Source organism: Chiloscyllium plagiosum, chromosome 25 (genome assembly GCF_004010195.1).
Source record: "Chiloscyllium plagiosum isolate BGI_BamShark_2017 chromosome 25, ASM401019v2, whole genome shotgun sequence".
Taxonomy (NCBI): Eukaryota; Metazoa; Chordata; class Chondrichthyes; order Orectolobiformes; family Hemiscylliidae; genus Chiloscyllium; species Chiloscyllium plagiosum.
Window position 1 is genome coordinate 34,532,954 of NC_057734.1, and position 25,643 is coordinate 34,558,596.

Below are 25,643 nucleotides of genomic sequence, written 5' to 3' on the forward strand. Positions count from 1 at the left end.
CAAAACTTATTTAAACAAGAATTGAGCAGCTCATGATGCTGCCCATAAATTTAATCCCAGATTTGACCAAAGACCCAGGGTTAAAGCGCAGTGAAAATTCCAGTTAATTTTTTTTAAGAAAAGTTAGTTTACTTAACTGTAGTTGATTAAAATTGAGGAGTAAAATTACTTAATACTTAAATTTTTGTATGGAATTTGTAACTAATCAGAAGATAAAAGCTTTTTTCAATACAAGAGGAATCTTGGTTTTATGATTCCAAAGTAACTAGGCTGTTTTAAAGAGACACTCAACATAGACCTTTGTTTGCCACAACAATGCAAACAGAGAGCTTTCTGTATTATCAAAAATTATGCCCGTGACAAGTGAAAGGTGGTTGAACAACGATGGCTGTAATATTCAACAGTGAACAGAAATTGCATTAATGCAATCCTTTAACTATACACACAGTTAAATAGTCTTGAAACGACATTGCATTAGTAACACTATTCCACACTCACCTACAATAACCTCAACAGCTACAGGGAAGTCATCATCACAATCCATCTCTTCTTCCTCCTTTGTTTCTTTCTTTTTCAGTACCATTGGATAGAAGTATTGCCATTCTTCAATCAATTTCCTTGTAGCTGGATCAGACATCTTGTATGTCTGGCCTGTAAGTGTGCCATTCAGCCCAAACGGACTAATGATGACTGTGAAAAGCAGATGATATTTTGAACGTTTTTCCAGAAAAATCGTAATCTTTTGTTATTGATGCCTAATCAAGCTTTTTTTTGAGAATCGTGGACGAGTGCTCAAAATAGTCCAGAAATTTGCAGCATGAGACTGAAGTCTGGTTTTCAAAGCTTAAGAAAAGTCATTCTAAAACTACATTCAGGTGACCCACTTAACTCTCAAAAACAAAAAGGTTTTTGTAGGTACCACCACTGAATCTGGATTTAGCAGGAAGACCAAATACATGCAGCATGTTTCTATCACACTACAATGACCATTTTAACAGGACTAAAACCTCCTATACCCTGAAATAAATCATCAAATCCTTGGCATCAATATCTTTCCTCGGCCACTGTCTCAGTTTGAGCAAGGCTATTCACAACCTTGGTTTGTTAAGTGATCTTAAAGAAGCTTCTGAACATTTGCTCTATTGCAAACACCACCTAACTTCTTCAGCCATTTTACAAATGTATGCAAACCCATTCCACTTTGATCCAACCTTCCATTTGTCTTATTGGCCGAAACGTCGATTTTCCTGCTCCTCGGATGCTGCCTGAACTGCTGTGTTTTTCCAGCACCACTCTAATCTAGACTCTTATTGAACTTATTGTCTGCATCTTTTCCAGCAACAAGGTTCCCAGTTCTATACTTCAAAATTAAAAATTTGAATCTATTAAGATCCCATGCTAGTTTCACCTGGTCATGCTCTCAACATTAAAAACAAAAACAAAGAACTTTGGATGCTGGGAATCAAACTAAAACAGAATTTGCAGGAAAAACACAAAACTGGCAGCATCTGTGCAGAAATAGCAGAATTCACATTTCAGATCCAATGAAGTTCTCCAGTTCTGAAGGAGGGTCACTGGACCTGAAACGTTAACTCTGCTTTCTCTTCATAGTGGAGGACAAAGTAAAGACTGCAGTTGCTGGAGATAAGAGACAAAAAGTGTGGCGCTCGAAAAGCACAGCAGATCAGACAGCATCCAAGAAGCAGGAGAATCAATGTTTCGGACATCAGAACTAATGAAGGGCTTATGCCTGAAATGTTGACTTTCCCGCTTCTCGAATGTTGCCTGATCTGCTATGCATTTCCAGTGCCACACCTTTTGTCTCTTTTTCTCCATAGAAACTGCCAGACTTGCTGTGTTTCTCCAGTGATCTATTTTGTTTATGCTCTCAATTTTAATTCACTACTCTTCTGACATTGGGCTCTTGTATATTTCCCTCCAACACCTCAAAATACTGGCGGAAGCAGAAACATCTAAAATTCTCTGCCTAAAAGCTCCCCCTTCAGTTTGTCCTTTTCTCCCTCCTTAAAAGAGCCGAAGACAAGTTTCTGGTCATCCTTCCATCTCCTTGTTTGGCATGGTCTCTACTTTAGACAAAGACTGTGAAACCCTTGGAATCTCATTCTACAACTACATAAACGCTATTAGATTTACACTCAGCATACAATGCTAATGCACTGTGCTTAAACATAAATATGAACATATCAATTATCAGGAAAAGGCCATTCATGCCCTGCTATATCATTCAACAACATGGCTGATGGGATTGTCATCTCATATCTACTTTTCTATCTACCTATATACTCTGATTCGCTTGTTACTCAAAAATCTAACTCAACATGAATATAATTGATGACCCAGCCTCCTCTGCTCCCTGAGTATAGCATGAAGTCAAATACAGCACAAAGTTTTAAAGGAGGAGGAAAATAGGCATGCATCTGAGAAGCAAGACCTCTGAACTGCACAAAATATTCAACATGTAACTTTGAGTCTAACTTTAGTTCAAACTTCTACATCAATCTTAAAAAATGACAAAAAAGCATAAATATCTGTAAATTGTTATCACAAACAGATTGCAAGGCTGAACTTAATGTGTTACAGTAAAATAGTGCAGTAATCAACCTTGGAAAGGTGAGGCTGATGATAGTGCCATGTTGATGTGCTCTTCATTGACAAGGTACACAGGTTGATGTTGGGCAATTTCAACACTTGTGCAGACATTGCTCTCTCCATGCAGAAAGAAGGTAAAGGAACAGGAAAGGTGTTCACTGTGAAAGAACGTAAGAGAAATCAATACACATTATTATTGTTTAATACTTATTTTTACAAGAACAAAAGGAAATAAGTAATGGTAAATGGAGAAAGAAATGCTATAAAGAAATGGAGGACCGTTATAGTTCCTAAGTTAACGCAATAAAAGAGAACCAGAGAGGAATAAGAACATAAGAGAGTCTCATATAACCCACGATCAATGCAAAGAAAGTCTGTGATCCAGTAAAAATCTAGGCACGGTTTCAAAGTTCCTATACAGGCGTCAAGTCAAATACAGAACACGAGGCAAGTTTATAAGTTGCTTACCATCAAGAAAGTGACGTTGTTTTAAAATGAAATTTCTAAAGTCATCTTTTACACATTTACATGCTGCAGATAATTTATTCAATTGCAGCCGAAGGGAAATTAAAACCTAAAAATGAGCAATGCACCTTTTCGGTTAAGGATATTTCCACAGTTAAAAACTGAAGCAGATCACCACGGATGCTTGTAGAATGGAATTGGCATACATCCTAAAAATCTTGTACTAAATCAGTTTTGTTTGCAGTGCACAAAGATGAGCTGTAGCTCAGTAGTAAATACAGCTCTATATAGCCAATTCTGACATTTAAGTCTTGCTATCAAAAAAGCAAAACTTAAGATTTATTTTTAAATCTTGGAGGTTGCTTTACAACTGTGCTTGGAACTCAAAATCTAGGTTTCCGAATCGCCTGTTCATCAGTTCTGGCAAAGTCTCAAATTCCACAACTATATAAAATGTTTAGAACAGGTGCCAATTTGTCTCATTCAAAATGACAGATTTACTGCAGTCCTCTACGGGGTTGGATTGAATGTCGTCTGTTAAGAGTGACTGTTCACAATGTACATGCCAACCTTGCTGGAAATAACAGTAGAATTAGACTTCGGTGAATAATAAAACTACACTGAATGTACTCAAAACAACTTCTAGCCAAAAGGAATTTTAACTCAGAACCACGCTATAGATGTGCAAAGTTGCATTTAATGTATCATGTGTAGAATTTGCTGCCAAAATAGTCAACACAATTTTTGCCTTGGCAGATCAAAAGAAAGACTGGCATGACATTTAAAGGATTTATCTGGAAGCAAGTCAACAAGGGTGCAGGAAGACATAACGTTCCTTAATTTCATGCCAATTTCCAGCTTAGCCCTGCCATTTTGTAAATAACGATGAAAGCAAGCAAACCTGTCATTAACTATTTCTACATTGATACATAATTATTAGGCTTATTCCTGGAGGTGAACTGGATTGACATTTTTAAAAATCCATTTTGATGGAGTACTTAAATTCAAAATACTTACAATATGTATACATTGATATATAATGTTCATTTTACAAATGTTATTTAAAAAAAAGCAAGACACATCTTTTAAAATATTGTGTTATATGGACATATTATATTATTATGCATCTAGCCACACACAATAATGCAACAAAGTGGTTTACCTTAGCAAGTCAATAATCACAGCTCTGGATCAATATAAATATACAGCTACACAATCTAATTCAAAACAGTTAAGTAAAATCATAAATTACTGTTACTCCAGAACTGAACAAATTTCTAGTATATCACACATTAGCAAAATTGCTTGTTACCATTACTTCGTAATGGCAGTCAATAAGTTTTCTCTTTTTAGCACTGATTTATCTATCATCAGTCCCCAGCTACATAAGATTTCAAGCATTTTAAAAATGTGAACACTATGCAATGTTCATGAATTTTTTGGCACAATATTCTAATCCCTTATAAAATATAAAATGGTTTATTTATTTTACAAAACCAAAATGGCAGATTCACAGTATTGAAATTAGTGAAATAAACACAGGAACTCTTCTTTTAGTCAACTTCACAAATTTTTCAAAATTATCACCCTTTAACGATATTTCTCCACGGTCTATAAAAGAACGCCTGATGATCTTTCCCCTTCTGCATTAGCTGGACATCACTGTCCCAAACATGTCTAATTTTTCCTTAAAGTACGTACTTACTGCTTCAGTTCTTTTTCTCCGGTGCAACCCCACCCCAAAACCCAGTTAGTTGTTACTGGTAATACTGTACCACTGCCAATTACACCTTTTCCAGACTCCTTTTTTGTTTCTTTACCTCTGAGTAGAATCTGGTTTTGTCTTGCACCATCTTTGCTTTGGCACTTTTTGCCCTCCACCCTAACAAAGGCCTTTTGTTCCTTCTCTTTCTCTGTAGTTGTGTAACTCCTGTTGACATCTAACCTTTTCTACTTTTGGTGAAAAGCCAGTGACCTGAAATTAAGTGCATCAAATATCTCCAGTTTTATTTCATTTTAGGCATAATTGATGCACTTGAAAAAAATCATTTCCCTACAATATGAGTTCACAAATACAATGTCTGCACCACCCTACTGCCCTGAATTGCACCAAGTTGTTCTGGATTTTCTCTCATCGATTAGCAGCGTTCCAACATCCATAATGGAAACACAATCAGGAAGATACAGTTTGATTTTTAAAACAAAACTGCATCTTAAAAAACTGCCCCCAAAAACTCTAATATTGAGCACCAATATAATTTAGCCTTGATGGGGCAAATGGTTTTCTGTGCCATAATGACCATGGCTATGCATCAATTTATTTAAACCTATATTAAATCTGAGAATATCAGTCAACACCTGTAATATTATCTTTTGTAGTAAGAGCTTTTTAAAAAATAAGCAAAATCTAATGCACTAAATCAAAAATTTTCTCAAATACAGAAAGACTATTCAGTCCCGCAACTCCAAGATTGACCAGTATTTGCTTTGAAGCCCAGAAACTCCACTACAGCACTGAGAAGTAAGACTTTGTTAAGTGAAAGGAATTTAGTGTGCACCTTGACGAAGCTTTGCAAATAGTTTATTGCCAATGATGAAACAACATTCACACACACAATGCCACATATACATTAATAAGACAAAACCAGGAGAGGTATTTAGATTTTGTAAACCCATTTATTTTTCTTGAATTATTAACAATTTTTATTCATTACAAAATTTATTCAGTAAATGTCAACTATAGCTAACCCATATTTGATAATAAGTCCAATTTATATCTTGTCATCTTTAGCATATTCTAGATGCAATAAATTCACAAGCAGTCAAATTAACCATCATATTGAATTCATTTAAAAACAATGAAATGGATCTGTTTTGTCTTAAAAGTACAATTTAATCTTACTTCCTTAATAAAGTGACCACACTAATTTCATAAGACTTAGATTCCATAATGTTACATCATCAAAAGGTGAATGGAAAATTTGATCTGAATATTGGTTGCATTATTTACAGAGCTAAACCCTCAAATTAACTCAGAACTAGTTTGAAATTAATTTCCACACATTTGAGTTTAATTTAGAGAAATGAAAATGGGTTGGAGGTGCCCAGAGTACAACGAGGGAGAAAAAAAAATGCAGTTTTTGAAAAAAGGCAAAAAGTTAACCATATTACACTTCAGGGTCACCATTCACTTATCAGGTAACAGTAAAGTTGCCACTGTCCTACTGGACCATGGGGTTACTTTCTCATTTGGAGAGATTACTGGTCATGGTTTAACCACACATCTTAGGTAAAGGAAGAAGTTGAGAAGGAGAGCCCTTCAACCAAAGCTAACAGTGTGGGTTCAATTCTGCCATCACTCTGCCTCACAAACTAGCCATCTAGCCAACTGAGCTAACCAATTCCTGAGATACGTATTATTTGTACACATTGAACATTTTCACACGAACTACCCATTATGCTGCAGCATGATACTATAACACTGAAATTCATCTTTCAATTTATATGGAGAAAAATAAGCAAGCTGGTTCCAGATTTTGTTTAGTTTATTATTCATTCTCGGAATGTGGGGCTTGCTGGCTGGCCAGTCCCTAGTTGCCCTTGAGAAGGCGACGGTGAGCTGCCTTCTTGAACTGCTGCAATGTCATTAGAGAGAGGTTTTGACCCAGTAACAATGAGAGAACAGCGATGCAATTTCAAGTTTGGATGGTGAGTGATTTGGAGAGGAACTTGCAAATGGCAGTGTTCTGAAGAATCTACTATCCCTGTCCATCTAAATAGAAATGGTTATGGGTTTGAAAGGTGCTGTCTAAGGATGTTTTTAAAATTCTCATTCATGTTTTCAAATCCCTCTCCAGCCCCATATCACTTAAAAAATTTTCAGTAATCTAAATCCAATATCAAGTGCTCATTTTCATCACTCCACCACTGGTGGAGTTGGGACTATGGGGGAATGAGGGAGAGAAAAACAAGCTTCTATTACATTTGTGTCCTTTAAGACATTCCCAAATTGCTATCTCTTTGAGGTATTAAAATGCATTGCCTACTAAAAAAAACCCCCACAAATTGTTGCTATTCCTTTGCTGAAAATCATTCATTTCATGCATCCACAAGACTTTGAAGTTTTCAGTGCCAAAATACAGCAGAAAAGATCACAAAAGCATTTTATACACAATACTCAAAGGTTTGCTTTCATAGCAACAGGCAATGTTATTCACCATGTTACTAATGATGAAACAGAAAAGTAACTGCAGTAAGAACTGTTGGCTGTGTGTGTCCACCTAAAGGGAACGTAGCTTCTTTACAGATTATTTATTCCTTTTCTTTGAAAACTAGAGTTAAATTTAGTTGAGCAATAATCGAAGTGCATTGGTCTCATTCTTTTTTCCAGGAACATTTTGGAAATCAGTAGTATCAAAAATGAGCAAGAAGCAAAGAGACTGAAATAAAAGCATAGCTAATATAACGGAGCAAAACTAGGCTTAGCTATTTTCACGCAAATCTATAAATCTTGCTTGATCATACATTAGGAACTGCGTTTAAAAAATTATATTTAACATGGTCACATGTCACCTTACTTTCAGTCATTTAAAAATGCAATACCAGGCAAAAGGTGAAGCCATCTAAGTTTGTCCTAGTCTATTAATTTTAGCATAGAATTGTCTGACGAGGTACATTCTTAACAATAATATGCATTTATGTAGGCTGTTCAAAAATGTAAGATGTTAAGGTGTTTCATTCATTCTGAAGTAGTAAGATCACTGAACACTGAAACAGTGGTAAAACTAATCTTCTACACCAAATTGTCAAAACTGCTTGTTGGGCATCTAATACTACGCAAGAAACGTTCTCCAATTAGATAAGGGGTTAATTATTTTATTGGCACTATTTTGAGTTCCCCAACACAAATTCCAATTTCTAGATACTGACTCCATCTCTCTTCCTGGCAACTGAACTAGAGTGTTCCCCAAACTTGCTGGCATAATTGACCATGGATTGAGATTCCAACTACATATCTGTACCATCATGAAGATTGCTAACTTCCACTCAGTAACGTCCCTACCCTTGCTCAAATTCTTATCCATTTTTTCTAAAATTAATTATTCCAACAGACTCCCCTTACAAGATAATTTAAAATATCACTGCACATGTACTAACACACATTCTAACTGCCTGATAAATTGCCCCTGACAAACACACACAAATGAGGAGAAATTGATTATTGGCATAGGTAGAAAAAAATCGTAAAGTCGGGTCAATCATCTTTGCTTGTCAATTCAGATTTTGAGATGATCCTATTTCGGTTAGCCGGGTCCTTGGTATTCTGCTGTCTTTCTCTGGAAGTTTCTACTGACTTGTAAGTAATAGATTGACTGGTTCATTTGGAAAATGTTTTCAAATTGTCAATTCAAAAGTCACAACTCATAGCAACTGCTGCAGGAAAGGTTTACTTCAAGTTTAAACTGAGCTTATTTTTAAACAGCAAACAGGCAACTTTTGCTGGGGAGAACCATGACACACTTTTGTGTTTTTCTGTCTATGTCTCTGTAGTTTGTTGGAGATAGTAAGAACTGCAGCTGCTGGAGAATCAGAAAGGATAGCGTTGAGTCGGAAAAAACACAGCAGGTCGAGCAACATCAGAAGAGGGGAGTCGAAGTTTCAGGTCGAAACCTTTCGTGAGGAGCAGTGATGAAAGGTTCCAACCTGAAATGTCAACTGCCCTCCTCCTCTGATGCTGCTCGACCTGCTGTGTTTTTTCTAGCTCAACTCTCTATCCACTCTGTAGCTTGCTTCCAGTTTCAGCCTGCTTTCTTAGCTGAAGATCAATCAGCTTCACTTGTAAGCAATTCCTCTGCCCCGATCATCTGCACGTTACAGGAACTAACATCCACAGAACAGAGCTGGGAAATTAGGCAGTCATCAAGGTAAATCCCTGTTTTTGAAAACAGCAACTTCTCCTTGTCGTCCATAGATTTTACAGACAAAAATAAAGAACTTATTTCTCTATTCTTGACTGATCATCCTGCAAAATGACAATACATACTCCCAAAATCACAAGCATAAACTGCTATTTTGAAAGGTCTGGAAAAATCAGGGGAGGCCAATGCTGATTCATTTAAGGTTGTCTTTAGCTTCTCAAATGCTACCTGTTAAAGTACACACAAATTTCCAGGAAAATCCACACATTCCTAAAAACCTCATGATTTCTCATTTAGTTTAAGGAACAAGGAGTTCTATTAAAGCTTTCACTTTTGCTATCCTTGGCAACATCAGTCCTTTTCCAACCACATGTCCCAAGTAAGTCACTCTCGCTTTCACAAATTAAGTTATTGTTAAATTTACCACTAAACCAGTAACTGCAATTGCCTGAACAGGTCTCGACTTATCTTGCATTCACTTTTGAAGTGTTATCACAAACTACGACAGGAACAAAGTATAATAAAAACAGAAACAACTGCAGATGCTAAAGGATCTGGAACAAGAGGAGAAATTGCTGGAGATATTCAGCAGTTCTGGCTGCATCTGCTGGAAGAAAGCAGAGTTAATGTGTTGAAGTCCAGTGACTCTTCCTCACTACTGAAAAAAAGACTTTTCACTGGAACCCAGAAAAACAAGCTCAGGTGGAAACAGAATTTCGGTACATGGTAGAGAATTACCTGATTGAACCTAGTCAGAGCAGCTGGAGTTCAACAACAGTGTTAGATGCCAAGCCAAATGGATCAACTAGACTGTGTATAGTTATATAAAGGTAACTCGCCTATATTTATGTCATGGCTAGCGAGTACAGTTCATCCTGGTGTACCTTTACAGATTGTTTTGTACTTTCTCAGTAGTCTTACAAAGATCCTCTTGTCCATTCTCTAAATATGAGAACAGAGTCTAACCGTCCCAGTATTTCTGCATCAGCTTCTCAAATTGTAGGAGATTCGCTTTGAGAACTATTTACACCTCCTTCTACCTCTATCACTGTCATCTTCAATTGCTCTTATCACCTGAGCACATTTGTTCCTTCTCCGTGTTAATATCTTTTCAGCACATTTGTGATATAATCAATTTTTCTTCTGACAATCAGGAGTCTTAGCAGTCAAGTCACTTTACTAAGACTTCCAGCTACTGTTTTAAGGACCACTAAATTTCACTTTCAAAGGTTTACCTTGTAAAGGCGACAATTCCAACACTTCATATCTCATCTAAAACACTAGTTGCTAAACGTTTCTGTTTTTAAACAAAAGGAAACCATGGTAAAACTTGTGGTTTTTATGCTCCTTTCAAACCTCTTCCAACTTTTCCACATCTAACAACCAGCCAATTTATTTTCTCATTCCTATGTTTACCTAACTACTCCTTAACAGCAAAAGTACTTGCCTCAATACTCAGAAATGGACAATTCTGAACCAATTGATTTCTTCGTGATTATCCAACATTGATAACTCCTAATTTTGCTGTTCACATCAAAATGAAATGAACTTTCTTTGTCTCCTCTGAAAGAGCTTTTCTTACTGAAGATCTGTTCAGTCACTTTGCACCCTTAATTTAAAAAAAAAATCGCACCCAGCCTCGTCTTCATTTCCTGACATATATAACCATTTTTTGGTACAACTTTTATACTTTATTTGCACTCTTTCGAATGTCTCTCTGCCTCTATACACAATATTCCATGTGGTTTTGATGCGTCATTTTTAAAAAGGTCTTATTAAACTGAGTAATGACTTTTAATGATTTGTGCTTCTACTTACATTCCAGTACTTGAACACAAAAATAGGCCAACAATCCAGTGTAGTACTGAGGGAATGCTGTTCTACTGAGATGCCTCCATCAACTTTCCAGTGAGCTATTTAAGTTAGGCCCCACCTGCCATCTGTGGCAGATATGAATGTCAGTTTGGTGACTTGGCCAGTATTTACCCATCAATCAACACCATCAAAATAGCTAAATCTTATACTTTAGGTACAGTCACTGAAGTGTAGGAAGTATACAGGTAATATGCATATTCCCACAAACAGCTATATGATAGTGACATAGTTAGCTGTAAAGTGCATTGGATGTTCTGAAGGACACTCTCTGAATGCAATTACATTTCTTTTCCCATTTCTTTTCCAGTAACATGCAATTTTTTTGTACCAAGACAGTATGAGGTTTTGAAATTTATTTGCTAAGCATAAGTTAATCATTTGTGTATTTTTTTAATGCTGTCTTGTAATTTATTTTTATTCTTTTCGGTACTGATTATCCTTCACTACTGCACCACCCACCCACCTCAAACACTCAATGGGCTTCATCTACAAAATTTCAAAATAGTTTCAGAAATTTAAATTGTTAATACAAGTTATCATCAAGTGATTCTTGCGCTGAGATTCTTAGCACTCCACCTTCCAACTTCTATCACAGAGAAGCTCCCTTTAAGCATGCGCAGTGTTTTCTTTCCTGCAGCTCTGACTGCCAATTCAGTGAACTGTCCCAGCCTTGTGTGCTTTTATCTGATTCATTAGTTTATGATACTCTTCGATAAACACCCTTTAGAATCTTCGAGTTGGTAACACAGATCTAAGTTATCAATCTTTTCTGTTCTAGGTACTTTCTCCTTTAGTACGGATTCAATTACTTTTCATAATAGTGTCAAGCTTTAGACTCATGGACATGTTTCTTCTCTCCAACATATCGGGGCAATGTCAACTAACCGCTTGTTTTCTAGCTGGGCACTTGTTTTAAAAAAGAAAAGCAAGTTTGTAAATCATCTCTTTCTTTTCCAGATTATTTTAAAAGCTTTGAAAGTAATTCAGCAGGATCATGGTTTTATTTGCCTTGAATATATTGGGTTATTAAATATTTATGCTTATTTTTAAATGAGATCATGCCAGTCCTAACCATCTGTAATGTTCACTAGTTTTCTCCATATATAATGAGTTTCAACAGTTAAGATATTACTTCTTCATATATGTACCAAAGTAATTTTGAGATTTCTGCCATTTTGGAATCTTACGTAATTTTATCCTGATTACAACCTTGAGGCCATATTCCCACCCTTGTTTTTCTTTCAACACTTAAATATTTTGTTCATTGATAACTTCATAATTTTTTTATAATTCCTACTCAACATTCTATTAAGACCATAAGACATAGGAGCTGAAGTATTCCATTCAACTCACTGAGTCTGCTCTGCGATTCAATGAGACCTTGGTAGGATCTGACTTTACTTTCCTGCCTTTTCCCCCATAATCCTTGACTGATTCAAAACCTTTCTCAGTCTTGAATATATTTAAAGGCTCAGTCTCAACAGTCCTCTGTAGTAAAGAACTGCACAGATTCACAATACTCAGAAGACATCCCTCTTCAAACCCTTATTCTGACATTACACCATTTCGCCCTAGACTCATCCACAAGGAGAACCATCTTTCCACACAACTATCACAAGACCTTCTCTACTTCACGTTAGACAGGGTGATGTATCATGTCCATCGTTAATGATTTCTGTCTTGTCACAACAATTGAAAGGAATTGATGTTCCATAAGAAAAGACAGCTTTGAAGGAAAAAAACACGAGCCAATCTTACATCCTATTATATGCTAGATGCTGACCTTTGAAAAATCCTTCCAAAAAGGTGTCAACTTACATACCAAGGTATACATGGGCAGCATTTTGAAACATTATCAGCAACTGATACAAATGTGAGCATGTCTTGAACACACATGCATTTTTGTTAACAAAGCCTGTAGCTCCCATTTGATTGCTTGTGCAAAGTATTATTAAGCAAAATATGCATTCTGGATTGAAATATTAGGCCTGAGTGCTGCAGTGAATAAGGCATGCAATGGCTGAAAAGGTAGGGAGGATTTAAAAGATAGGGCTGACCTACATATCAGCCATACAAAAACACAATTTTCAAATCCAGTAATATAGAATCGCCTTAAATGCTGCAATTTATCTCAAGTATTTACAAAAGATAAATATTACAAATATACTTCAACAGTTTCTGGTTTTATTACAAGTCTGTACCTAACACAGCCATGGTTTCAGTTAAGCAGCACAAAAGAAGCCCCAGTTAATAGCTACCACTGGCACAAAACTAAATATACTTAACAAACACTATTATTCCTTTTAATAAATAGCCTCTGCATTTATATGTAACATTTAACTAATTAGTGAACAAAAGTGCAGAAAGGAATATTTTTCTTAAAAAATGGCACTTCTGTTGACCTCAAAGAAAACTTTCCTAAGAGATCCAAGTATCTCAGTGATGACAAATTTAACTATTCTTATGTACAATAGTTTACTGTACATGAGTTGAATTGCATTCATGCTCAAAATAAGGTACTTTCAGAAAGAAAAACAGGGAAACACAAATTCGGACTTTTTTTCATGCACAAAATATATTTACACATATACATAGCAAAACACTGGGATGAAACTCAAAACAGATAAAAGAAAATTTTAATTATCAAACAGTTTGTTAAAGAAATTAGCAATCATTAACGTAGACAGCATCTCATAAATTATTCAGGTCCAGATTGGTTGTTCAGAAGTAGTCATTCAGCTTTCCATTAAAAAAATGTTAGTTACACCTCATTAAATCAATGTTACTAAAAGTGAGTGGAATAAAAACCCACTCTTAAGATCAATTGTTGTCTTCTAGCTTGAGTGGCTCCCAGAAAATACCTTGAGAGCTTAGTGAATGGCAGCCCTCTATCTCTAATGATTTCCTCATTAATATGCATTTCTGTTAAATACTGAAGGAATGGCACACAGATTCAGAATAATGACAGTAATTGCTGATTGCTTATCACCAAAATTTGGATCAAATTTTGCAAATTTGGACAAGAATACTCAATGTCCAAATGATTTCACTTCAGAGCTGCTCATAGAGGTCTCCTACAGATTAGTCAACCTTACTGGCACTCTTGTATAGAAAGATGAACTGTACATGTTTAATCATAAAGAAACAAAGAAAGCTTTCAAAGATTTACATTGCTTACATATATCATGTGCACCGCACACAATGGCCATCTCCAACTAGAAATTCTAACCATATGCTGTTGACATTCCCATCAATATCCTGGAGGGCTACCTTTAACCAGAAAGGTGGGTGAACAATCCATGTCAATACAGTTGCCACAAGAGTAGGTCAGAAGTTGGAATTCATGCAGCAAGTAAAACACTATTTGCATCCCTAAAGCCTATCCATTGTATACAAGATATAAATCAGTGTTTAATGGAATAGCTCCCACTTGCTAGATGAGAGCAGTGCCAACAACATGCAAAGCAGCTAGACAGCATCCATGAAAAACAAGCTTAACTGGTACTTCATCTACCACTTTAAACATTCATGCCCTCCACCACAAGCACACCAGCCACTTTGCTGATGATCAAGAACAGACTGATGGAATAATAAGTGGTTGCGTTAGATGCATTCTACTTTTTGTGGGTGGGTCATGCTTGGCCAACAGGTGTTGGAGGCAATTCAGAGAAGGATTCCTTGACTAGTACTTAGGTTGGGCAGAACGAGCAAAGGCCAAGCAGGCAACATCTTTATCGTCTTGAGTTCAGAAGAGTCAGAGGTGATTCATCAAACCACATCATTTTGAGAGAATTTGACCAGATAGACGCCTAAAGGACATTTCCTTTTATGGGAGAATCTTGAACTAAGTGCCATAGTTGAAAAATAATGGGACACTTTCTTAAAACAGAGATGAGGAACCATTTTTCTAGAGTTGAATGTTTTTGGAATTCTCTTCCTCAAAAGACATTGATGTGGAATCATTAAATATTTCTAAGATAGAGGTAGATGGATTCTTGGTAACCAAGGATGCAAAAACATAGAAATTAAAATTAGATCAAGCACAATCTTAATGAATGGCAGAACAGGGGCAAAGGGCCAAGTGGCCTGCTCATTCCGTGTTCATACTGCTGGGTACTCAAAATTGTACTTGTACTGGAAACACTTGGCTGGGGTCACAGCTAATTCTGGGGCCTCAGTCTCATCTTTTGCATGAATGTGCTTAGCTCTTGCATCACTGTGGTTCAGGATATCTGAGCAGCAGCCCTTTCAGTTAGTTGTTCAAATGTCCATCACAACTGAACATGACAAGACAGCTTTGATCTGATCTGTAAGATCGCTAAGTCCTGCCTGCTGCATTCTGTTTTAGCTATTTGACATGAAAACAAATATGTTGCAGCTTCTTCAGGATAATACCTTTATTTTCAATATGTCTTACTGCTGCTCTTGTCATTTCCTTTTGCACACTTCACTGAATCAATGCTGAAACTCCTGATTTAATGCTAATGGTAAAATGGAATACAATGCTGAGTCATGAGGTCAGAGATTGTGGTTGAATTCAATTCTATTGAAACCCCATTGTACCTCACAGATACTCATTAATGAGTTATTAGATTTGTTCTAGGTGCCTCCATTCAGCACAGGTAGAGTGCCACACAACACAATGGAAGGTATCGCTATCAAGAAGGTGTAAGTCAATCTCAACAAAAGAAGTGCGGTGGTTAATTCTGCCAATATTGTCATGGACAGCTGCATCTGCAACAGGTAGATGGTGATATCAATCTATTCTTGCTAATGGACATTGAAATCCCTGACCTCGGGTATATTCTGCGCCCTTACCATCTTTGATGTTTCTTGACAGTGGGTCACGACAGACTCAGGGATGGTGTTGGCAAAGACATTTTCATGGAATCACACAGGCATCAGGCTTTGCATGAATTGTTGGGACAGTCGTCCAAATTTCAGCACAAACCCCGAGTAGGTAGTATGGAGGACTTCGCAGGATTACTGGGAATGGAATTACCAATGTCATTTCCAAAGTCTACCTTGATACCAGGTAGTGTGCCCAGTTTCATTCCTCTATTAAAACTATGCAGTGGTTTGATACAAATGAGGGGCTTGCCAGGCTATTACAAAGGACACTGAAGAGTGAACCATATTGTGGTGGGTCTGCCCTGAATTACTAGACTAGGGAATACATCTGAAGTGAATAACTAAATGAAACCTTTCAATGTCATTGTGAGGAAATGGTGTACTCTGCCGTTAGGTCTGTGGAGATGTGTTGCACAACTGTTTTTTTGGCATTGTAACTCAGAATTTAGCAACTGCAAAAATAGTTTGAAAGATTTGTGGAACAAACAGTATGTGAAGTTCAATAATCAGAAATAGATCACTTTTGCAGTATTAAATAGTGTGAAATCGCAGTTGCAGAATTATTAATTATTCATTCCAAACCATTAAATAATGAGGCTGAATAAATTTAGTTACCCAACAGTCAAAAATCAAACTACAAACTGTACATGCACTGCCGCATCAATGTGGAGGCAAATTGTGATAATTGGGCTTTTCAAGTTGTTTTTGAGATTTTCATAGCCTAAAATATAAATAAGACATTCTTGAATCACGTTGAATGAAGTTATAATATTTATAAGTTTAACTCTGAACTCAACTGTTACATAAAGCACTGTCAACAACAAGAGCCCATTAAGTTCTATTTATTCCAAATGAACTCTGCCCTATTCCAAATACAATTAAACAGGTCAGACTATATCTACCTGTAGCTTTGCCTATATAAAGCTTCCTTATTTTCTCTTAGCATCTTATACTCTGTACTTAAGAGTACTTCTGATCTGAATTTTAAGGTAGAAATAATCAGCTGGCCAAGACTAATTGCACTGCACAGCTGAAGTGCACCATTTGGACAATGTCTGCACATTTTTGGCTCACAACAGTTACCATTACTGATGAAAGCACTGACACATTAGAGTCACGTAAATCTAGTCTCCATAATTTTCGTTGCAGTGCACTGAAAAACACAGGAAATTGTTTTGGCAAAAACTGTGTTGAAAACCTTAAAAGCCCATTAAATTAAGTCCTTAAATCCTGATATAATAAAACAAAGAACCACAGATACTGGAGATCTGAAATAAATACAGAAATTGCTGGCAAACCTCCGCAGGTCTTGCCCCAGGCAAATTCTGAGCAGTAGCTGGCCAGCTATCCATACTATTCTTGTTTACAAAGTTAAAAATCACACAACACCAGGTTATGGTCCAACAGGTTTAATTGGAAGCACACTAGCTTTCGGAGCGACGCTCCTTCATCAGGTGAATGTGGAGGACTCGATCGTAACACAGAATTTATAGCAAAAATTTGCAGTGTGATGTAACTGAAATTATACATTGAAGAATTGATTGTCTGTTAGACAATCAATTCTTCAATGTATAATTTCAGTTACATCACACTGCAAATTTTTGCTATAAATTCTGTGTTACGATCGAGCCCTCCACATTCACCTGATGAAGGAGCGTCGCTCCGAAAGCTAGTGTGCTTCCAATTAAACCTCTTGGACTATAACCTGGTGTTGTGTGATTTTTAACTTTGTACACCCCAGTCCAACACCGGCATCTCCAAATCATTCTTGTTTACATACTCCTTTCATATATCTCTCTCTCTTTCAGCTTCATCTCCACTTACGCTGACAGACCTGCTAAGTTTTGCCAGCTATTTTTGGCTCTAACTTCTAGTCACTTGAGTTGGGCTGGTTACAAGTAAGGCTAAATAATCCTTGATTCTGAAGACTAAGCGGAATTTATATAATGCTGGAGAGTTTCGACAGTCTGCAAGAAACAATGCCAAGCTTTTTTAGAGAAGTGGCATCCTAATATCAATTGACAAACTGCATTTTCTTTAATCCTTTCATAGGTTGAAAGCATCACTGACTACCCAGCATTTATGGCTCATATCTAGGACATTTAAGTGTCAACCACATTGCTGTGGGTCTGGAGTCGCATATTGGCCAGACCAAGTAAAGATATAGGTGAACCAGAAGGGCTTTTATGACAACCTACAACAGTCAGACGGTCATCATTAGCCTTGTGCTCGAGTACACCATGCAGTTTTAATCATTTTGTGTTTCACGAATGATCTTCTCTTTGTAGTTTAGAAATATGTAGATACCAAACCAAATAAACATACTTTTGTGCGTAGAGGCATCAATAAGATAATGCTTACCTTTTGTTGACAGGCTTCTCATTTTTCTCGTAGGGTTTGACAAACCACTTTCCAATCCTAACAAAATTCTTATCCATCAGACACCTAGGAAAATGATAAGGAATAAAATTAAACAAAACATTTCTTCCACTTTCTGACCCTAATATTGCATTCTGCAGCCAAGCTGACTTTACTATTAGATCTTGTTATGACCCCAGACAATGGAAATACTAAATACCCCTGCCATGTTAGGATCTGTTTTGAGACCCCTGAGATACTTAAAGAATAATATTTGAAAAATCAAAAGGTTTTTAAAAAAAGATTCCATAATAATACCAAATTAGCAAAAGAATCTTTACTATACAAATTTGGAACAAAACAAACATAACCAATAACTATATGGGTACACCAAACATGAAATATAGTAATTATTAACAGTCAAATAGACTAAGACTCAATCCAATGGATTAATCCAGTATAATTTTGGTTTTACTATATCCTTCATTCTGATAGGCATTTCAACATATTCATTCATACAGTGGAAGGCTGGTCCTTTTCTTCTGGATCTGGCCATGTAAATCCAAGTTCAGGTTTACAGTGAAGCCCACCAACATGAATTGCTGTCCAAGTATAGGCTTCAGTGGGAATTACATGCCACAACCCATCAACAGACCTATGAGCATCTATTCTGTTGCTGAATGTCTCTTCACAGAGCTACCTGACCCTTCCTAATTCTTTAGAACTCACTCTTTCTGAACACACAAAACTGAATAACTAAGCACAACGGAATACATTCATGTAGCGTCCAGGTCAATATTCCTCTCCATGCTTTTTAACATGAAAAAAACTCTTTGGTTTTTATGAACAGCATAGCACCAACTTAGCCACGTAATCTCAAAGCTTTCTTGCCTCTACAAGTCTCTAAACTAGGTCAAAATGCAAACACGATAATCACTCACAGGCACACGGAAAGAAATTGAAAGCAAACACCTCTAATTCACTTTGAACAGAAACCAAAACTACATTTTTTAACACTTAATATAATCTACAGAGACAGAACAAACTAGACATGATACAAGGATACAAGATGAATGAGGACTCTTGAAATGTAGTGGTGGTGACCCTACCATTTGATCAGGAGGCCGGGGTTCAAGTTTCACCTGTTCCAGTGCTGTGTAATAACATCTCTGAACAGGTTAGAGTCATAGAGATATACAGCATGGAAACAGACCCTTTGGTCCAACCCATCCATGACGGCCAAATATCCCAACCCAATCTAGTCTCACCTGCCAGCACACGGCCCATATCCCTCCAAACCCTTCCTATTCATGTACCCATCCAAATGCCTCTTAAATGTTGCAATTGTACCAGCCTCCATCACTTCCTCTGGCAGCTCATTCCATACAGGTACCACCCTTTGCGTGAAAAAGTTGCCCCTCAGGTCTCTTTTATATCTTTCCTCTCTCACCCTAAGCCTATGCCCTCTAGTTCTGGACTCCCAGACCCCAGGGAAAAAGACTTTGCCTTCGACACTCCAGGGAAAACAGCCCTAGCCTATTCAGCCTCTCCCTATAGCTCAAATCCCCCAACCATGGCAACATCCTTGTAAATCTTTTCTGAACCCTTGCAAGTTTCACATCATCTTTCTGATAGGAAGGAGACCAGGACTGCACACTATATTCCAACAGTGGCCTAACCGATGTCCTGTACAGCCGCAACATGACCTCCCAACTCCTGTACTCAATACTCTGACCAATAAAGGAAAGCATATCAAATGCCTTCTTCACCATCCTATCTACCTGTGACTCCACTTTCAAGGAGTTATGAACCTGCAATCCAAGGTCTCTTTGTACAGCAACACTCCCTCAGGTTTTACCATTAAGTGTATAAGTCCTGCTAAGATTTGTTTTCCCAAAATGCAGCACCTCGCATTTATCTGAATTAAACTCCATCTGTCACTTCTCAGCCCATTGGCCCAACTGGTCCAGATCCTGTTATAATCTGAGGTAACCCTCTTCACTGTCCACTACACCTCCAATTTTGGTGTCATCTGCAAACTTACTAACTGTACCTCTTATGCTCACATCCAAATCATTTATATAAATTACAAAAAATAGAGGGCCCAGCACCAATCCTTGTGGCACTCCACTGGTCACAGGCCTCCAGTCTGAAAAACAACCCTCCACCACCACTCTCTGTCTTCTACCTTTGAGCCAGTTCTGTATCCAAATGGCTAGTTCCGCCTTTATTCCATGAGATCTAACCTTGCTAATCAGTCTCCTATGGGGAATCTTGCCGAACGCCTTACTGAAGTCCACATAGATCACATCTACTGCTCTGCCCTCATCAATCCTCTTTGTTACTTCTTCAAAAAACTCAAATCAAGTTTGTGAGATATGATTTCCCACGCATAAAGCCATGTTGACTATCCCGAATCAGTCCGTGCCTTTCCAAATACATGTATATCCTGTCCCTCAAGATTCCCTCCAACAACTTGCCCACCACCGATGTCAGGCTCACTGGTCTATAGTTTCCTGGCTTGTCTTTACCGCCCTTCTTAAACAGTGGCACCACATTTGCCAACCTCCATTCTTCTGGCACCTCACCTCTAACTATCGATGATACAAATATCTCAGCAAGAGGCCCAGTAATCACTTCCCTAGCTTCCCACGGAGTTCTCAGGTACATCTGATCAAGTCCTGGGGATTTATGCACCTTTAACCGTTTCAAAACATCCAGCACTTCCTCCTCTGAAATCTGGACATCACCATCTATTTCCCTACATTCTATATCTTCCATATCCTTTTCCACAGTAAATACTGATGCAAAATATTTATTTAGTATCTTCCCCATTTTCTGTGGCTCCACACAAAGGCTGCCTTGCTGATCTTTGTGGGGCTCTATTCTCTCCCTAGTTACTCTTTTGTGCTTAATACATTTGTAAAAACCCTTTGGATTCTCCTTAATTCTATTTACCAAAGCTATCTCATGTCCCTTTTTTTGCCCTCCTGATTTCCCTCTTAAGTATACTCCTACTTTCTTTATACTCTAAGGATTCACTCGATCTATCCTGTCTATACCTGACATATGCTTCCTTCTTTTTCTTAACCAAACCCTCAATTTCTTTAGTCATCCAGCATTCCCTATACCTACCAGCCTTTCCTTTCACCCTGACAGGAATGTACTCTCTCTGGATTCTTGTTATCTCATTTCTGAAGGCTTCCCATTTTCCAGCTGTCTCTTTACCTGTGAACATCTGCCTCCAATCAGCTTTCAAAAGTTCTTGCCTAATACCATCAAAATTGGCCTTTATCTACAATAATGAATGAGTAAACCTAATTATCTTAATTAACACAGAAATATATGACTTTCGCAATACATTTGACCATAAGATAACTATAAGGCACTTGAACTTACCCTGAGAATGTGAAAGGTGCCATATAAACATTTAAAAATAGTTCTTTCCAAAAATGAATGATTTCTGCTCCTTACTTAGTGCAATAGCTTGGTTAGCACAGGAAACGTCGCCTCTGATAAAATGCTAAGTCTTCATTTCAAGGTGCATTGCATTGGAAAACCAACCAATGAGCTGCCATTTACCCTGAAGTATCTAAGTAATTCCTTCGGAAACGTGGTTGTCACGAAACCCAAGCATATAGGGACCAACGCGCTAGAATTAATGTAACTTTTCCTCATGTTTGAGAAGATTTGTAGCGCATGTTGAGGTTTTGGATGTAGGTTTGCTCGCTGAGCTGGAAGGTTCACTTTCAGACATTTTGTTACCCTACTAGGTAACCTCTTCAGTGGGTCTCAGGCGAAGCAATGCTGAAAATTCCTGCTTTCTATTTATAGGTTTGGGTTGATGTCATTTCCTGTGGTGAAGTCACTTCCTGTTCCTATTCTCAGGGGGTGGTCGATGAGGTCTAACTCGATGTTAAATCTTTTCTGAACCATTTCAAGTTCAACCATTCAACACATCGAGTTAGACCCCATCTACCACCCACTGAGAAAAGGAACAGAAAGTTACTTCACCACAGGAAATGACATCATCACCCCAAAGAAACCCAAACATCTAAACAGAAAGCAGAAACTTACAGCATTGCTTCGCCTGAGGCCCACTGAAGATGTTACCTAACAGGGTAATGAAACGTCTGGAAATGAACCTTCCAGCTCAGTGAATTTTCCTAACAGATTTGAACGGTAAAACAATCCAGTTTTAGGTTAAAATACTTCTCATGCAGGCAAAAGGAAGATATTGTCCAAAATACTCTAAGAGTGAAATACTGGCTACAGTGAGACCAAAAATGATTCATTATCCTATGGAGGAAAGATTTACCCCATTATTATAAAGTAACCGGAAGTTATCTGGTGGGTGAGAGTGAACCAGCTCTATAATCACAATTGCAAAGAAAATAATATGACTCCCACTTAACAAGAGCATGCTGCATCTTCAATTGAAATCACCAAACTTTTACAGAAGAGAACAAAAAGTACAAAATGGAAAAACGTGAAAAGTGGAGAATAAATATAAACCAGGTAAATACTTTATAAACATTGCATTAATCCCCACATAAGCAGCAAAAATAATCAACACTAATGCATGTCACATTTTGCATCAGCCTGATTGTATCAATGTACTAAATGGCTATACCAATATTTATTTTGTGATGAGCTGGCACAAACCAAGTTAATCTCATGTTTAATGCTGAAAATGGTTTCCCATCAGGACATAAAACAGTCACCTTTCATTATACTAAAGATCTCTCCGTTTGGGTACTAAGTGAGAATTCGCTGCTGGCTGAATTCTGAAAAGCATTTTACTGCAACTGATGGTCTATTGCTCAAAGGTGTTTCACTTTTGAAAACAAAAGTTTATTACTAGTAGACAATTCTTGCGAAAATGGTTTCCGCTCCCATGCAATTTGTCAGGTGGACACTAAACTATAGAGCAAGATGTTTTCTAAAATAAACATGCCCAAACAGAAATAATCTTCGAGGAGAAAGTGAGGGCTGCAGATGCTGGAGATCAGAGCTGAAAATGTGTTGCTGGAAAAGCGCCGCAGGTCAGGCAGCATCCAAGGAACAGGAGAATCGACGTTTCGGGCATAAGCCCTTCTTCTTCCTGAAGAAGTGCTTATGCCCGAAACGTCGATTCTCCTGTTCCTTGGATGCTGCCTGACCTGCTGCGCTTTTCCAGCAACACATTTTCAGCTCAAACAGAAATAATGGCCATTTGGACACTGGCTTGAAGAAAGACAACAGAGGGTGGAGGTGGACAGCTGCTTTTCAGACCGTTGATCTGTAGCCAGCAGCATGGCACAAGGATCAGTACTGAGTTCACTGCTTTTCATTATTTATATAAATAAGTTGAATGTGAACATAGGAGATATGGTTAGTAAGTTTGCAGATGACACCAAAACTGAAGGTGTAGTGAACAAAGAAGGTTACCTCAGAGTACAATAGGACCTTGATCAGATGGGCCAGTGAGCCGAGGAATAGCTGATGGAGTTTAATTTAGATAAATGTCAGGTGCTGCATTTTCGAAAGGCAAATCAGGGCAGGTCTTATATACTTAATGATAAAGTCCTGCGGAGTGTTACTGAACAAAGAGACCTTGGAACGCAGAATCACAGTTCTTTCAAAGTGGAGTTACATATAGAGAGGACTGTGAAGGCAACATTTGGGATGCTTGTCTTTCCTGGACAGAGTATTGAACATAGCAACTGGGGTGAGGTCATATTGCAGCTCTAGAAGACATTAGTTAGGCCATTTTTCAAATACTGTATTCAATTCTGGTCTCCCTATTATGGGGAGGGTGTTGTGAAATTTGAAATGGTTCAGAAAAGATTTACAAGAATGTTGCCAGGGTTGGAAGGTTTGAGCTATAGGGAGAGGCTAAATAGACTGGGGCAGTTTTCCCTATAGCTTTGGAGCTTCAGGGTGAACTTAGATTTATAAAATCATGAAGCACATGGACAGGGTAAATAGACAAGGTCTTTTCCCCTCAGTCCAAAACTTGAGGCCTGAGGTTTAAGGTGAGAGGGGAACGATTTAAAACGGACCTATGGGGCAACTTATTCACACAGAGGGTGGTGTTGCATGGAATGAGCGGCCGGAGGAAGGGGTGGAGACTGGTACAATGACAATATTTAAAAGGCATCTGGATGGGTATATGAATAGGAAGGGTTGAGACAGATATGGGTCAGATGCTAGCAAATGGGACTAGATTTATTTAGGGTATCTGGTCAGCATGGATGAGTTGGATCAAAGGTTCTGTTTCTGTGATGTGCATCTATGACTCTAAACAAAGATGCCAATGTCCTGACCAGCTGAAAACAGAGGTTGCTGGAAAAGCCCAGCAGATCTGGCAGCATCTGTGAAGAGAAATCAGAATTAACGTTTTGGGTTCACTGACCCTGCCCTCATACTGAATCAGAAACATTAATGCTGATTTGTCTTCACAGATGCTGCCAGATATGCTGAGCTTTTCCAGCAACTTCTGTTTTTGTTTCTGATTTACAGCAGCCACAGTACTTTTGGTCCTGAACAGATGAGTCTCGTGTTAACTACTGTGTAATTTGGTTCCCAAGAGTAAATAGGATCCAAAATCTTTCCAGTTCAGATGAATATCAGTCATGAACCCGAAGTCAATGACAGAAAAGAACGTTCATAGTGTAGGGCCCATGTAATATTCAGTTACACAACATGTCAGACACATTTTGGGAATGCAACTATGAGATTACAATATCCATCTTAAGGAAATCATATTAAATTTTGAACAGGAAAATATAGTGAGGATCACAGAACAAATGCACATGAATAACAGTAGGCCATTCAGACTGTTGAGCTTGCTGTGACATTTAATGCAATCATGGTAGATTGAAGACTTCAATGGTAGCCAGAAATCTGTCAACTTCTAAATGTACTCAAACACTGAACTTCTTTAGCCCTCTGGGATACAGCTTTGAAAAGATTCACAAACCTCTGAGCAAAAAACAATTGTCATCTCATCCCAAATGGCAATCCTCTTATTTTTAATTGTATTCCTTGGTTCACAACTCTACAAAAGGAAATAACTACTTGCACACCCATTTTAGCAATTCTATTCTTCCTGAGAAACCAAAAGTGTAGTTTAACCAAACTTCTGCACAAATGAAGCAAGACTCCACTGTTGTACTCAACCTTTTGTGATAAAGGCTAACATCCCATTAGTCTTCTGAATAGCGTGGTGCACTTGCATGCAAGCCTTCACTGATTCACAGATAAAGACACGTAGCTCCCTTTTTATATCTGCACTCTCCATCCTCTTACCATGAGATACCTCTGCAATTCAGTTGCCCCTACCAAATAGGTAACTTCTCAGTTTTCCAAATTATATCCCATCAGTCATATATTTTTGTTAAAAAAAAACCCATCTCTTCAGATGTTACAACCCATGTATGGAGCAGGTAAGGCTTGAACACAAGACTTCTGGCCCAGAGGTAGAAACATTACCAGTACACCACAAGAACCACTTAGATCCATCATGTTCTTACCCACTCACTAAGTCTGTCCAAATCTTTCTAAAAATGCTTTACATCTTCC

At 37.8% G+C, this 25,643-nt stretch overlaps 1 protein-coding gene across 2 annotated transcripts in view; it reads right to left on the reverse strand.

Moving 5' to 3' along the window:
- The window catches only part of LOC122562734 (mediator of RNA polymerase II transcription subunit 13-like), a 236,468-nt gene that overhangs the window by 74,611 nt on the left and 136,214 nt on the right, over positions 1-25,643 (reverse strand). For both annotated transcript variants that reach the window (XM_043715858.1, XM_043715857.1), the window contains exons 4-6: positions 18,081-18,164; positions 2,623-2,768; positions 499-690 (exon numbers count right to left, since the gene is read on the reverse strand). In XM_043715858.1, coding sequence (XP_043571793.1) covers positions 499-690; positions 2,623-2,768; positions 18,081-18,164 — 422 coding nt within the window. The remainder of the gene's footprint in view (positions 1-498; positions 691-2,622; positions 2,769-18,080; positions 18,165-25,643) is intronic.